Raw genomic sequence first — 17,092 nt, 5'->3', positions numbered from 1 at the left:
ATAGCAACATCATAGTAACCACATGACAAAGAACTAAAAAACACCCTGGCAACCACCTCCAGTGCGTTATCAACTACATAGCAATGCACAGAACACCATAGTAACCATGCCCTGGCATCCACCCACCCACAGCACCCGCCAGGAACATGTTAAAAGCAACTTAACAACCACATAAAAGTCATGTAAAAACCCTTAGCAACTGCACAGCCATTCACATAAAACCACTGGTAACGCTCCAGTAGATCCTAGAACATTGCCATAGCAACCATGCACAATACCTTAACAGCAACATTAGCAATGCATGAAAAAACCCTCTGAATACCCTACAAACCACAATGTACTAAAAACACTTAGAACACCCTGGAAACCACATAGCAACACCATGGCAACTACCTACAATGCTTTACCAGTGACACAGCAAAGCACAGAACAACTTAGCAACCATAAAGCACTGCCTTGGCAACCACTTACCAACAACACCCCAGCAAGATGCTAAAAGCCACTCAGAGCACATTAGCAACCACATAACAACTAGGCCTACATAAACCCTCCATTGCGCTCGTGTCTTGCATCATTTGCAGCGTTGCACATGAGTGCCGCGTTTTTAGACATAAAGTGGACCAATCAGAAGACCCCGGAGGCGGGGCAAGCATTGTGAGCTTTTGTTTACAGTAGCAAGTTGGCATGGCAACTGTTTTATTTGACGGCAACATGGCGAAGGCATTCAGCACTTTTTTTAAAACCATTCCTAAGCGCTGCGTTTTTAGACGCAAATACGCATTCTGTGTGAAAACCCCCTTAGAACATTGCCACACTGTAACGCAATAAGAAACAACTCAGAACATCCTAGCAACCACATAGCTATGTCCTGACAACTACTACCAACATCTTAGCAACCACATAGGTGATTACATTTACCTTAGTGCCATACATATAAAAAGATTTCAAATATGCAAAAAGATATAAAATTTCATAACTTTTTTGAATCATTCTGAGCTCATTACTATGGAAGCCCGTTTCCGCCACTGAATAAAAAAAAAAAGGTAATTGCGACTTACTCTTTTTCTATTTTTTATTCAGTGGCGGAGATGGGCTTCCATACATTACAGATGGGTTAATCTGTCAAACTCATTCAGCTCCACACAAACAAATATAACATGCAGAAAACATTACAATGTTGCAAGGCTAGTGCAGAATGCTTCAAAGAAAATGCTACAGAGACAATGGGCAATCTTTTGTAACTGAAAATTTTCCAGAAACAAAGCATACAGTGAATCCAGCATGACCTTCACCCAGGCCAGTTTGCCTACCAAGAAATAACAGGAAGCGAAGGGGTCAGACTAACAATACCAGCACTGGACACAGTAATTCAGCAGCACAGAGCAAATGTTTTCTGCCCTTTTTCACTTGTGTTCAACACGCCGTTTTAAATTACAGCGCTGAAAAACCTTTGTCAGTTTCCCCGAAGCACTGTGTTTTTGCATGACCCTGTGTGCATTTTCATAAGTGATCTGCTAGTGGTCAATCAGACCATGAATATTTCATCAACAGGCCCCGTGCACACTGGGTTTCAAAGAAGGATCTAATATTGCTGACTCTCAGTCTTCGAGGGAACAACATGGGCTGGAGATTGAAGTTTTTTTTTGGTTTGCTCAACCAGGCCTTTGGTTGGTCACGCGACACACTTTAGTTTTTGTTTGTCCAAATCTTTCTGTTATTCACACAGCTAGCATTAAAGATGTTAATTTATTTACAGGTAAATTTACCTAACATTTTAAACATTTATTGAATTAATTAATTGCATTGTGATAATAATTTTGACAAATAAGCCCAATTTTACTCCCAAATTCCAAGGACTACAATTATACCATCATAACTATTTGTTTTAATAATTCTAATTATTCTCTCTCTCTCTATATATATATATATATATATGTGTGTGTGTGTGTGTGTGTGTAAAATTTTTGTTCTTGACAGGACACCCACAAACAAATATTAATATGAAATTTTTACAAACACATGACAACAAAAACTGAGGTTTTTGTATTCACAGCCTGAATACATACCTCTTTTCAGATTTTATTTTGTTAGACTGGACTTTCCGTTCTGTTTTACTTTTTGTTCTGCGCAATGTTCTGTTTTAACATTTTCTTCCAATTCATGGATGAAACAAAATATTTGGACATTAAATTAAGAAAAAAAAAACATGATAAAAAAAGAATTAACATTTACTCACATTTATTAAAACAATTCAAAGTGCATAATCAGGCTGAATTCCCATGATGAATAATCTCATGAAGTTAAAAGCACTCTGCTTGGTGGTCTACTGTTTGAATATCTGTACAAATATGTACAAATAAATCCACAGATTTATCTCGGGAATACTTTCTAAAATTGAAATAACACGTTAAAACTGCATTTACATAAAAAAAAAAAAAAAAGACTATATCTTTTTCCGTTCATTGAAAGCCATCTGAAAATCATTTTGCCACAGAACAACAAATTTACTTAAAATAACACTGAACTGCACAAAACTGCACAAAACAGATGTTTCACATTTCATGATGCATGGCTGATTGTACAAAGCAGCAGATAAATATATCTGAAAAGCAGCAAAAAAAGCAAAGTTTGAAGCCTGAGACAAAAAATATATATTATACTCGTGTGGACTCTACAACATAGCTTCCCAGGATGCATTGTGTCAAAACTGAAAAAAGTTAATAAAAACAAATGTTCGTCATACTGTGAATACTGCAAATTTTCCATCGTTTTTTTGTACTTTAGCCTGTTAGCTCAACCGGCAACTCTCGGCTACACGATGTCTCCCACTGGCGAGCCAAGAGCGATATTAGCCTCTCTCTGCTATCAGCTCCTGGTACGAAAATACACCATTGCACTTCCCCCTCGGCTCCTCCGAACCCCTGCGTCCTGTCGCCCTTCCCGTCACCATCTGCAAAATGGTCCATGGTAAGGTGGCACAAAAGATCCGGCCCAGGAACGTCGTCGAACACCAGCGTGAGGGCTTGTGGGTAAGTCTGGTAGCCCATTAGCACGCGGTCCAAGTCGCGTATCCGCCGGGCATCCGTGAGGCGGTACTTGTCTCTTTGTGGTGGCTCTTTTGCGAATTCGGGTAGCGGGTAGCTGATGTGGTCTTCATCCAGGAGGAAGACATCCGTGCTGGTGAGTATAAGAGTCTTGGGTTGTAGGACGGTCTGGTTCTGGGCGGTTTGGCCCGGAACGATGTGGACCTGGAATACCAGTAAGTACAAAAGGATGTTAAAGGAGTGAGACGGCACTTGAGGGGTCTTCCTCTCCGCCACGATGAAGGTGAGGTCTCCAATCTCTTCCTCGCTTGGATATATAAACTTCACCTTGCTGGAATGGACCAGTTCGTAATTCACCATTTTACCTGATTTATGAGGACATACAAATATTCTAACATCAAAAAGTGTTTGCTAAATATCCAGTCGAAGGGTTTAGGTATGGATGAGCAAAATATTGAATATTCACAATAGTAGTCAAACCTGTGCTTTTGTTTCCAAACTGCGAGTAGAAATCCAGCTCAGAAGGTTCAGGAGAGGGAACTTTGTCCAGCAAGGACAAAACCATCATCAGCTGCTGCAGGAACCAGTGTGTGCTGCAACTGTCACGGGTCAAACAGGAAATTATGTGATCAGCCGAGGGCCCTGTGAAGAGAGACATTAAACTATTAAACTTATTGTTTTCAGTCTCAGCTTCATTGTGGCATCAATGCTATTTACTGGCGAAACTAGGGAACCAATTCAGAGTAGAAAGCGTTAAAACTGGAAACTGTTGCTTGCTAAACTTTTTGGTGCCAATTTGTAGACACTTACATTTTGGGTTGTAAAACCAAACATGCACAAAATGGTCTGGTGTGGATAAATGCAACCGAAAATGCAAGCTCCTCGCATTTTCTCCAGAAAGAAGCAGCATTATCAAATGCTACTTAGTTCCTTAGCAGAGCTGAATTCATAGAGCATGTAGGGATGCACCGTATGTTCGGCAACCGAAATTATAAGCGAATAGAATAAGCGAAAAGACAGAATAAATTGTACTGAACAATGACGTGATGCTATCAAATAGCAACCAGCATAGAGTAAGAGGCAGCACACATGTCAGCAGTGTGGAAGCATTTAAAACGGTCCAAGAAAGATGCAAAAATCATTACAAGCACCGACAGCGAGAGACTGTTTAGGACTGCATCGCATGTCTTTGATAAGAAGAGGAAGGGATGATGGTTTCTGGTTACTGCATGATGATTGAAATTGCGACATGGCCTTAAACAATTAGTAAATAAACTGCAGAACGTAATGTTTTCTAATACATGCACACATTGCATGTATTCTGACAGCGCTGCACGAACTCGCGGCAGATCTGCTTGTTAACCACGGTTCAAAGTCCAAAGCGCAAGAAAAATCTGCGATGAACCAGTGTTACTCCTCAGTTAAATTTTTATGAATTTTTACAAGGCATGTGACAATGCGATACGTATTCGTAATGAGACTCCTTTATAAATCTACTGTCAACAAAAAGAAACATTGAAGTCTTCCTGCACGTTTCCGCCAAAATAAAAGTTGAGAAACAGCAAGAACTCCAACAACATTCATAAATGTTAGTATTGTAATTTTACTGTTGTTCTGTAAAATAAAATAAAAAGACAATAATAATGATAATAATCATTACAACAGCTCTGTTTTAATACATTTATTATAACATTCACAAATGGAGTTCAAATTAGGATCTGTAATATTTTCTAATGTTTTAAAAGAAGTCTCTTCTAAGCAAGGCTGCTTTTAATTGTACAGTAAAAAATACATGCCTGATTCAAGCAGGGGGTCTGATGGCCAAAAAAATATTATTTTACTAACTTATTAATTTTAAGTTAAATTGTGCTATGTTGGTATAATGTCTGCTAGAATGTTAAAAATGTTCAGTGTTAAATATTTTTAAATTGTTGTTTTGTAATTGATTTTTTTTCTTTGAAAGCAAGACAAAACAGTAAAAAGCACATTTTGGCTATTTAATTTATGCAATGGTGAAAAAAATTGGCAAAATAAATGGGGAAAAAAACTTGAAAAACCGTGTTCGATATTCGGCCCAGTGTTTCATTTTGTTCGGTTTCGGCTCCTTTGGCCAAGAATTTCCATTTCGGTGCATCCCTAAAAGCATGCGCTTATATGTATTGGTACTCATTTTGATTAACTCTGATTAATACGTCATCCAATCAAGAACCTCTGACTCATTTCGGATGGAAAATTTGACCAGTACAAACTGACCAAAAGTGGTCAAAACAAACTCACCCATGACTCTAAAGTACTGATCAAACAAGCCCACATTGATGCTCTGCAGGTCCTTCAGTTTGAGGGTGAAACAAAAGGAAACGAGGAAATCTTTGTCCTTGTGCTCAGACCGGTGCCAGGTCCACACCACTGCAAGATGAATCAATTTAATGAATCAATTTTAATGTTCTAGACTGATGACTAGAACAGAATACAGAATATAATAGTGTATGTAAATAAACAAGACTGAATAGACCTGGGGCCCGTTCTTCGTACGTCGCTAACTCAGTTAGCTGGATTTGATGGTTGACGATTTGGCATGATCTTGGATCATTTGGTTCTTCGAAGCTCATCCCGGAGTTGCTGTCATAGCAACAGGTCCGTAAGCTTAAACCTGCTCGGGAGCAGGCTTATTTCATGTAAACAGGATTAGATCGCATTTTTAAGCAGAACTGATACTTAAAATCTGTCCTCTACCACCGCTACTTTATTACAAGAGTACCCTACTAATCCAGGGACAATAATTTAAAATAATAATCATTTAAAAATTAATTTAAAGATAATATAATAATGTTGTGTAGTATTTAATACTATAGACACAGCAGTTTTACTCACTGAAAGATTTATTCGTCATAAAATTATTACTTCATAATTGTATTCGAGTCTTACACACATGCTCTACAGATAATGTAGAGTCGTGCATTAATTTGAGTGGTGACAGATATTAAGGGAGTGGCTTGATGGAACGCAGGAGATGCAGATAACATGATCTTGACCCTTAAGAAACTTTAATTAATGCTGTCACATAACAAATCTGTTCAAATATAAAATTATATCATTGCTAATTGCTACATTGAAATAAAAATGTAAAGCCTGTACAAATATTAGAAATTGTGAATATAAATAATTGGGAATCATGTAAAAAATTCAAATAAAATAAAAACAGTGCACATTTCATTTATCTATTATAACATTTATGTAGTTTTGTTCGCTTGGCTGTTTCCTTATAAAAGTAAAAAAAATGTGTAAAGTTTTTCGGTGTCTTTTTTAATTATATGATGTCATTACGTTGCTGTCTACGCCAGCCAATCGCTGCATTGCTGATCGTGGTTTCGAGTATCGATACATAGCCCCTTTTAAACCAACCCATGAACGCGCAATTATCTCAGATAACTCAATTCAGCCATACTAATCATCAATAACAGGTGTGTTTGAAGAACCGAATTAGCCAGATCCTGATTAGCGCGATGATATCATCTTGGATGTGACATTTCATCTCGGATGAAATAAGCGACGTACGAAGAACGGGCCCCTGAACACATCAGAAGAACAGAATATACTCAAACAGTATATCAAATGAACAACAGAACCTAATATGTCTGAAGATTAGATTACAATAGAATTGTCATCGCAAATGTAAAGTAAGGTTTTGCTCACTTGATTGGTTGGTAAGTGAGGACGCCGTGTCGTCCAGGATGAAGTAAAGGGCTTTGGTGGACAGCAGGACACAGGAAGTGGTCTCCACATCAGGAGATCTGTAGAAGAGCACTGACGTCCACAGGATGTGTTTCAGCTCCTCATTCTCCATCTGCATGCCAACGGTGAGATAAACACACAAGTTTTCTTTCTCTTCATTGCATAATACTGCAGTTTTAGCAGTGTTTGCTTAGACTAGGATTTCAATTGCTTAAATGTAGGGCCATGGGTTTGTTTCTTGTCTGCATTTTGTGCTATATGATACCTTGATCCATGCTATTTATCTTTTTATTTTTAAGAATATAGGATGTGTCCAAGAAAACAGCCACATAAATACTCTACATAAATGAAGGGAATTTTAATGATTCTAGTGAGGGTCACTAATCATGTTACAAACTTCAAATGTTAGGTGTGTTTGTTTACTGTTTAAATTCAGTCTAGATATCCTGTAAAAAACAAGACACTGATTGCACAGGAATGAGTGGAAAGAGGTTCAGATAATCATCTTGTGAAAACAAGGCAGCTTTACTGAAATAAATGAACTTTTCCATGAGATTCTAATTTATTGAGATGCACCTGTAATACAGTCAATGTAAATAAACAAATGCACAAGGGGTTGACCGGAAGGACAAATCGAGGAATATACAGTGTGACGACAACAGAACCACAGGAAAAACCTAAGCAATTGCTTAGAAAACTTGCTTAGGGAAAGTTTTACAGCACAACAATCCAGGGAAATTTCCTCATAGGATATGAATATGCAAAATGCGCAAATGACTTGCCTCTGCAACATTGTTGTGGAAGAAGTTAACAAGCTGGTCTCCCTTGAGAGACGAGATGAGGAGTAATGAGGAGGACAGCGAGAGATGCGAGGGACATTGGTTGTCCTCCATCAGCTGCTGAATGAGGGATTTGGCTGGATACAGCAGAGACAGGGTCAGATGGGGCCTTGGCACTTCCTGAGGGATGCTGTGGGAAAAAAAGCAGTGCAGTATATCTACTGTCAAAACAGATAAGAACAAGCATTAAGGTTTTGCTAATTAAAGGGTTACTCCACCCCAAAAGGAACATTTTGTCATTAATCACTTACCCCCATGTCGTTCCAAACCCGTAAAAGCCTTGTTCGTCTTCAGGAACACAATTTAAGATATTTTGGATGAAAACCGGGAGGCTTGTGACTGTCCCATTGACTACCAAGTAAATTACACTGTCAAGGTCCAGAAAAGTATGAAAGACATCGTCAGAATAGTCCATCTGCCATCAGTGGTTCAACCGTAATGTTATGAAGCGACGAGAATACTTTTTGTACGCGAAGAAAACAAAAATAACGACTTTATTCAACAATTCGTCTCCTCTGTGTCTCTCCGCATCACCATAGCGTCATTTTGGAGAATATCTGCTGAACGCAAACCGTGTACGCTATTCTGTCAGCCACGACACAAGGATACGTTTTCTACATGTATTTACGCTTTGATTTGAACGAAAACAGCACATCCGTGCAGTGTGGCTGAAACAGAAGAGCATATGCTGCTTGCGTTCAGCGGATATTCTCCAAAATGGCGCTACGACCTTGACAGTGTAATTTACTTGGTAGTCAATGGGACAGTCACAAGCCTCCCGGTTTTCATCCAAAATATCTTAATTGTGTTCCGAAGACGAACGAAGCTTTTACGGGTTTGGAACGACATGGGGGTTGAAGTGATTAATGACAAAATTTTCATTTTGGGGTGGAGTAACCCTTTAACAAATGCTGCCTTAGGAAAAATGAGTAGTCATTTAGCAGATGCATTTTACCTCCTCTGCTGCATTTGGTATCCAGTAAAAATGGTTTATAACGTCATCTGTAAATTTAGGATTAGGGATAAGGTAAGGGTCAGGGCTTTTTAGTCCATCTGAGCTGAGATTTCTTTTCTAGTCCAACAAGGTTAGGGATAAGGTTAGAATCAATTCTTATGCATATATTTAAGCTGGAATTTTTAATCTTGTCCAATTCACTTCTGGACTGGTTAGGAGTTATCAACACAATTCTTTGCAAAAATATGTGTTACTTTCACTTCTGGCATCCTTGCAAATATTGTGGGATGTTACCAGGTTTAAAATGGTCATGACATGAATTGACCCTTCGCAAAAGGCCCACCGCCCTTAGTTACAGTTGCTATGTCTGACAAGCCATGGTGCTCTCATGCTACACATGTTCTCACACATTGAAAAAAACATTGCGGCGCAAAGAGGACACTGACAGCGCGCGACAGACAAGACAGCAGGTTACTTTTGGTATGAAACATCAGCTTTCAAATTTTGTCATTTTTTTAAGAAATTCAAACAATCAGTACTGTTTTTTGGCTCTTTAATGTGTCGTGACAGATCTCTGTAGTGCCTCAGTTCAAGCAGCACATGAACCGTTCATCTTTTCCTCTTTACTAGTTATAGTACAAAATAACATGAATGAACATCAGAAGGTAACTTGTTTCAACCGCAGAAAGACGTCAATACACACTCAAGCTTTTTGAGCTGAGATTTCTTGTCTAGTCTGATGAACTTCTTGTAATTTAAACAATATGATGACGCCAATTCCCAACTCCAACTGACGGACACTGATGTTATTGCCAGTGAATGCTAGCTACATGTAGTCCAGAATATCCTTGCTGAAGTGTCTTGTTAAAAAGGCACAAATGGTGAAAGCCTTTGCATGGTTTGAACCTAAAACCTTTCGGTTACATTCCAGCTTAAAGCTTAAGACTGGGGCAAAAATACTAGTAATGAATGCACTCCATTACCTGCTGGCAGGTATTCTTTCCGTGGCTGTAGCAGGAGCGGGACAACTGTGCACTTTCAAGTGTCCTTTCTTGGTGCGCTGGAGGGCTATGGTCTTAATTTCCCTCAGACTGGACCGAAGCTGTGTGAACTCTCTCAGCAACATGAACTTGTCTTGTGGAAGGGCAAAAACAACAGTCAGGCACTCATGACCCACCATCAGTTCTATAACATGCTCATCGTAGAAAGGGCGAGAGTTTGAGACAGCCCTACACGAACAGCACTGCTTTGGGTCGAGAAGCGTGAATGAGAGTGGGATACGGGTTACTTTGGAGCAGCTCTGCATCATAATTGCTTCCGTAGGGTCCCGGGACGCCAGAGCAACAAAATCTACCTTGAGAATACAGAGGTACCGAGAGGTCAGGAAAAGGATCATGGGATTGGAGGTTTGGTCCTGATCGCTTTCAAACAGGCTGATTTGGGATAAAACATCTGAAGGTACTGAGTTCTTTGGAAACTGTGGGTTGTTTGCGACATTCTTGTCAGAGGTAGATGAGTCTAGATTAAGGAAATGGATCAAGTATCCGCCTTTAACACTGCCCTCACTTTCCTCAAAGTCCCAAGAGTTCAGAAACTGTCGGATAAACAGTTGAGTGTTAGGGGAGTTCAATACTTGCTCATTAGCTTGGTCCACATGTGGAACAATGCAAGAGTGCATCTCCTTCAGACTTTGGGCATCTGAGAAAAAGGACCAACGTGTATTGTTTGACTTCACCTTCAAGGAGACACAAACCTCTGGAATATCAAACTGAAAGGTCTCAATGTTGGTGTACGGCACAACCAAGTCTATCTCAAGGTTCTCCGTTAGTTCCTCCAAGTTACTCACTGGTTGTTCTGACCTTGTGTGGAAAACCACAAGTGAGCAGTCCATTGCCACCAAACAAGATGGCCGCTGACTCAAACCTTCTCCAACACTGATGCAAAGAGACCAAACCACCAGTTTTACATTACCAATTGTGGATTCCTTCTTCACATCATCTGTTACCTTTTCCTGAATAGTAGACGAGGAGGAACAACCCATGATCTCGTTCGTATCATCTAGTGTCATCTCAAAGTAGCCATCTCCACATTGAGGGCTGCCCTGGTCTGCTCCCTCAAGAGACGGGGTTTTGCAGGGTTTCGGGGTTGATTCTTCTTTATTAGACAGGCTGATTTGAGCAAAAAGCTGGTTGGTAAACTCCTGGTTGGTGGTTGTGTAGGACAGTAAGGAAGGAGGCAAAAAGAGATTCGAAAGACTTGCAGTCCAAGGTTTCCACTCCTCTTCACAGCAACAGGGGCTAAAGAGAAATGAAAAGATTTATTTTGGTTTAGCTTTGCAATCTTGGAATGTACAACCATAACTGCTCACCCTTTTAACATTTCAACACCAGTAACAACCTGTGCTTACTCCTCATGTACTGGAAGATGGGTCAATGGACAAGTATTTTAGGTAACTGAATATTTTCAATCAAAAGTAATAAGGCCAGAAATGTACTCTACGCAAGGGCATAAAACACAAAACAGTTCGGTCAACTCATTGCAATCACTCGATCCTATGGTATGTACCATCAAGCAAGGCATACATTTATGGGATACAAGTATGTTTCGGCATAACAGAAACAAAACACAAGATTATAAGAACTAACCTGCTCTCAAAGGTGACCTCCGAAGACAAACTCGAATCAATTTGAGTTTCCACCTGCAAAAAAGAACCAGTGGTGTGTTCTTGTTTTTGCTGAAACTACAGTACTAATTAATTAATTGTGCTATAATACAAACCAACCTGCGGAATTACATCACAGGTTGAGCTGTAAACATCATAGCATCTCTGGGTACATGTAGAATCCACAGGAGTTAATATCTCTTTGGTAATAAAAGCTTTTTCTTTACAAGAAGTTATTTCTGAAAGGGAGATAAAGTCATTCTTTAGTCATTGAAGTTCTGTTCACACAGTACTATTAGATTAAATGGAATGCATAGAAGATTCCGAAATGTACAATTTTGTGCTAGAGTATAATATTCCATTAATATTTCAGAAAACATTGTTTAAAATCACATTTTATAGGAGTGCGTAACGCTGAATATTTAGATGCTGTTTGCAAAAATGGAAAGTCTATCAAAACACCCGAGGCTGTTGCTTAGTAACTAACACTCAAGAGACAAATATGGAGATCAAATGATTTATAAATCAGGCCCTATCGCTATTAGAGCAACACATGCAAATTAACCACCACAAAATTCAATGTTTAAGCTAGTTTAAAAAAATGGATGCCCAGTATACTCATTCAAAGCACAGATATGAAAAAATCAATTAGGAATGCTGATGAAACATGATTTATTTCATCTGCAGTGCAGAAACGGACGCACCAAATCTCTGAAACGCAATTATGACCTGCAGAGCTGCAGTAAGTAAGTAATGCAGGAGTACCTGAACAGAAATGTAAACGAAATGAGATTTAGAGATCACTGGTGCAAGGAAAACTGCCAAAAGTCTTTCTATAAAGAATAACAGTTCAATAGTTTCAGATATCACAAGAAAATGATTCAATAGTGCCTGATTACTCATTTACAATCATTACGTAATGAAGAAAAATACATGATGTCAAGCATGCTAATTATGTCATTCCATCAGAGGGATTTATTTTTACACTTTAAAGGTGAAGTGTGTAATTTTTGACATTAAAACTCTCTCCTCTCCCATCTTAAAATGCAGACACAACGAGTTTGGGGTGAGACTATCTGTTTATCCAGCCAGTGACAGATGGGAGTGTTTGAGAAACCTGTTTGAAATAACACACTTCACTTTTAATTCTCCATTTGGGTTTCCCCCCCTCGTCCCAGCAGCGCGATACATACATGATTACCTTGACTGGAGCAGGTGGAACGAGACAGAGAGGGGGAGGAAGAGGAGGGCGGCGCGACGAGAGAGGACGAAGAGGACTGTGGCCTGCCTGCGGCCTGCCCCGGGACGTCACTCACCTGACAACGATAACATCAGGCTCCTCTTTAGCCAAAAACACAGTGTGACTAATTCAAGACCCCTAGAGGTCAATGTAAAGCGTGCGAGGAATCATAAACACCTTAATGTTCATTTAAAGTTTTACAACATGTCCAAACCAGAACGACGAGCCATAAATTGAGTTTTTCCACCCACACTGAAATCTCATTGATCCAAATCCTGCTCCATAAAAACATCAAATATCTACTGATTGGCTGTGAATTTAATGCAAAATTTCACTTACTTGATGCTCAAAACGTCATGCCTGGTTAGGACACGATGTTAGTATGAAAGATTCAGTACACATAGAAACACAAAGGCCACAAATAATGTGTTCTTGTTATTACCGTAACTCAGTTTTCTGTATAATTTCATAAAAGCTCATATTTGCAACCATTTTACATGCCATTTTATTATAGATGATTTTGCCTGATATGCTTTGTTAATTCTTAAATTAAATGTAAAGAAAACCATTTTAGTAATATTTTAATTGTTTAAAACAATATTTAAATCAACAATACATAAATAAATAAAAATCCTGAGACTCAAAACTGAATGGCTCTACTGATGTACTGATTAAGTATTTTTCTGTCATAGTAATTATGATAATTCCGAGTCTTGAGCACACCGCAATGTTTAAGATATACTATAATATTACAATATCCAATTTTTAAGTTAATACATAATCACATTTATTTAAAGCAGAACTGCAAACATGTGGAGTGCAGATGGTATCCAGTCACTATCAGAGTCTGGCCAAGAGGAGGCACCACAACTCGTCTTTCCCTCCACTGGAAAATTTGTGTTATGTAATAGATGCTGCTGCCACACCAATGCATCAATGTGAGCATATAAAGCCAGACAATGAATCATCTTTTTGTTGATTTCTCATGTCTGGATATCAAGGTTTAGGCCAATTCACACCTAAAAGATTGTCACAATTAATTCAAACAAAGCCAGCACACTCCTTCAAAACACTATCAATACATCACAAAATGACATTACTCAGAAAACCATTAATCTGCCAGATAATACAGTTTGAATTAGGACCTATTACATAACTTTTCATTCATGAGGGCTTTTACGTAAATTTGTTTCCATTGTCAACCGACTTTACATCATTTTTATTTCTTTATCTATTAAAGATTTCCTACTAAACAAATGCAAAATAAACTAATAATAATAAATGTTAATAGCAATAAGTGATAATAAATATTAATAGCAATTATAAATAATAATGTTGTTATTATTATTATTAAGATTATTGTTATAATAATTATAATATTTATTTTTAAATCATTTTAAAGTTGATTTTCAAAATACCTTTTTCTCATTGTTCGCCATTCGGTCTTTGGCCTCTTTTGCTTTCTGAATGGCTTTCAGCACCTCCACCGTGTCGAGCTCTTTTTCTGTGGTGGTTGTACCATCCAAACACACCTGCATGACAAACATGAATTATACTGTTATATATATATCAATGGAAAACAAATTCAGAAAAATGCCCTAAAAAAATTATCATAAATAAATGTAAATTATTCATTTAATTTGACACTCTTTTTTTCCTTACTGCAAACTCCAGCAAAACGGTGCAGTAAACAGACATACCTCGGAGGCCCGGTCACAGAACTGGGCCAGAACTTTAGTCCTGTAATCTGGGATGATGCACATGGGGTTATCAGCCAGAGACAGTTTCTCCAGACAGGGAAGCGTGCCGATGTGTTTGATTTCATCCAGCTACAAAAAAAAACAGAAGACAGAGAATTATGTTGAGCAAATGATGGTGTCAAGAAAATAATGTCTAAGCAAACACTGTAATAAACTACCTGTGCTAATCTGTTGCTGCTTAAATCCAAGTTAACCAATGAGTAATGTTTACTGAGGCCGGAAAGCGTCTCCAACTGATTCCCAGACAGATTCAAAGTCTTGATATTCCCGAGTTTAGTGTGAACGCCCTCCAGGACCGTGAGTTTGTTGAAGGACAGATCCAGATGAACCAGGTTGTACAAATGCTGCAGTCAAAATAATAATAAATAAATAAAATACTTGAAAATTCATTGAATTCTAAACGTCAAAACTACTTTGCACTTTAAAAGTAAAATTATGAAATTATCTAGAGACAACACACCTGGAGGTTTTCCACTAGAGACAATTCATTATAGCTGAGATCAAGGAATTCGACTTCAGGAATCAGTTTCTGTGCCAAAAAAGACCAGGAAAATCTCAACTTTTAAAGCTCAATAAAAAGATAAATGACAACTGATGTTTATTTCATATAATGTACAACAGAAACCATAACTCACCACTAGGGTTGTCAATTATTTTTTTAATTTTGAATATTCGTCGAATTTAAAATAAAAATCCACATTCGAATGCAAAAACGTTGCAATTTTAGGTGTACGTTAAGGAGGCAGCCTTATCAGCGGCGCACGAGATGAGATGACAATGTAAGTGTCGTTGCATTATAATGTTTTTGTTAGCCTATCCAGTTGAAGCCACTAGATGCGGCACTGCTGCGTAGCAACGTTTTTGCATTCGAATGTGGATTTTTATTTTAAATTCGACGAATATTCGAAATTCGATTTTTTTTTAGGTGTGTGTTAAGAAGGCAGCCTTATCAGTGGCGCACGAGATGCGATGACGATGTGTCGTTGCATTATAATGTTTTTTTTAGTCTATCCAGTTGAAGCCACTAGATGGCGCAGCTGCGTTGTTCATTACAAATATTGCGGAAAAAGAGAACATCAATGCGGAGGAGATCTTGTTTACATCAAAACTGAAACCAAGCCGTTCACACAGAACACATATTTCACGCATTTTCTAGAGGGACATCTATCACAGTTGCACTCGCATCTCGCACAAAGCTAACTGAAATTATGCATTTTAAATTCGAGTATTGATAATATTTAAGTACAAAATTCGAATTTAGTTTTTCAGCCATTTTGAAAGCCCTACTCACCACCGAGTCATCAATGCAGCATATGAAGTTTCGGCTCATGTCCAAAGTAGTGAGCATCTTCCACGTGGGAATGATCGCCGTCACGGGACAGTCCGTATCAACACCCTCAGGTTCCCACTGTGCAAATTCGGAAGCTTCAGGAACTAAGATTTCCTATTGAAGACGGAGCATACATTATCATTCGGACAACTTTCAGCGCCACTGAAAAAAATAGTTAGTTTTAAGACTTTTGTTTATAATTTTTACTTTTACAGATGCAAAAACTTTCCAACCTTTTAACAGACCCTAAAAACATTTCTTGACACACGTTCCTGCATTTTTGAGATTCATAAAACAGCGACAAATGGTCTAGCGTACCTTCATGCTGCTGGCTGAGAGGTGTACGCTGAGCGTGGCAAGAGTGGGCTTTAGGGAAGGCAGATCTTTGATTTGTCTGACGTCACAATCACTGATCTGAGAATGAAAGTTAAGTGTTAGAAACATCATCCACCACAGACCCTCACAAAACACAAACCGTGAGTTTCTTCACCTCGATCTGAAGCAGCGATTTAAAGATGGACAGGTCAAACGGGAGGCTCTGCTCCTCGATGTTACTCGTCCCCACCATTGCTTTCATTCCAGGGATCTGAGTGTGAAGATTTAATGTCAACAGCAGATAAAACGAGAGTTCGGACACTTTTGTGCATTTTTTTATACTGTATTTTCAATAGAGAATATAAAGATTTTGAGATACCAACAGTGAACCAATATGATACATTTATACAGTTTATACATATAAACTGATATTGGCACTAGTATTTGATGACATTTAGTAAAGAGACAAACTCAAACCTTGAGGTACTTGAGGCGGCAGGTGAAGTCCAGGATGTGTCCCAGGTCAGCTCTGGCATCTCCGTTGGCACAGGTTGGTTTGGCGAGTTTCAGCTGCTGTGAGACGGCGTACAACTGGAGCGGCCTGAGGAGAAACACCTCGCCTGCAGCCAACAACTGCTCACCTAGAAGAAAAGACACAACTACGCCATTTTAGAGATCTTAATAGAGGCCGTACAAATCAGCAAGATCTTTTACAAAAATAAATACTTTAATTCAGCGGGGATGTATTAAATTGATCAAAAGTGAAAGTAAAGACATTTAGAATATAAAGATTTCTATTTCGAATAAACAGTTCTTTTGAACTTCTTATTCATTAAAGAATCGTGTTAATAAATGGTTTTCAACTTTTCAACTTTGATAATAAAAAATGTTTCTTGAGCAGTAAATCATCATATTAAAATGATTTCTGAAGGATCATGCGACACTGAAGACTGGAGTAATGATGCTGAAAATTCAGCTTTGCATCACAGGAATAAATTACATTTTAAAGATATTTCAACAAAAAACAGTTATTTGAAATTGTAACGATTCACAATTACCGTTTTTACTGTATTTTTGTTCAAATAAATACAGCCTTGACTGACACAAGAGACTTCTTTCAAAAATCTTACTGACGCCAAATGTTTGAACTAGTTTAATGTAAAACTGCTCATACTATGTATTATGCAAAATTAGCAAGTAAATAAAAAAGAAAAT

The 17,092-nt window shown here is 38.3% G+C and overlaps 1 protein-coding gene across 1 annotated transcript; it reads right to left on the bottom strand.

Annotated features, from left to right (window-relative positions):
* Positions 1–2,033: 2,033 nt before the first annotated feature.
* LOC107653160 (nischarin-like) lies at positions 2,034–16,546 on the bottom strand (the record flags this gene model as incomplete). Its single annotated transcript, XM_016439805.1, has 17 exons — positions 2,034–3,409; positions 3,525–3,686; positions 5,322–5,450; positions 6,738–6,888; positions 7,559–7,745; positions 9,554–10,867; positions 11,216–11,268; positions 11,353–11,471; positions 12,434–12,548; positions 13,891–14,004; positions 14,173–14,301; positions 14,391–14,576; positions 14,693–14,761; positions 15,524–15,676; positions 15,881–15,976; positions 16,053–16,148; positions 16,355–16,546. Coding segments are annotated over 17 exons (3,894 nt in total), but the record flags the coding sequence as incomplete, so codon positions are not given.
* Positions 16,547–17,092: the final 546 nt, after the last annotated feature.

Source organism: Sinocyclocheilus anshuiensis, unplaced genomic scaffold (genome assembly GCF_001515605.1).
Source record: "Sinocyclocheilus anshuiensis isolate Anshui unplaced genomic scaffold, SAMN03320099.WGS_v1.1 scaffold211, whole genome shotgun sequence".
In the NCBI taxonomy this organism is placed as follows: Eukaryota; Metazoa; Chordata; class Actinopteri; order Cypriniformes; family Cyprinidae; genus Sinocyclocheilus; species Sinocyclocheilus anshuiensis.
This window is presented reverse-complemented; position numbering and strand designations above follow the sequence as displayed.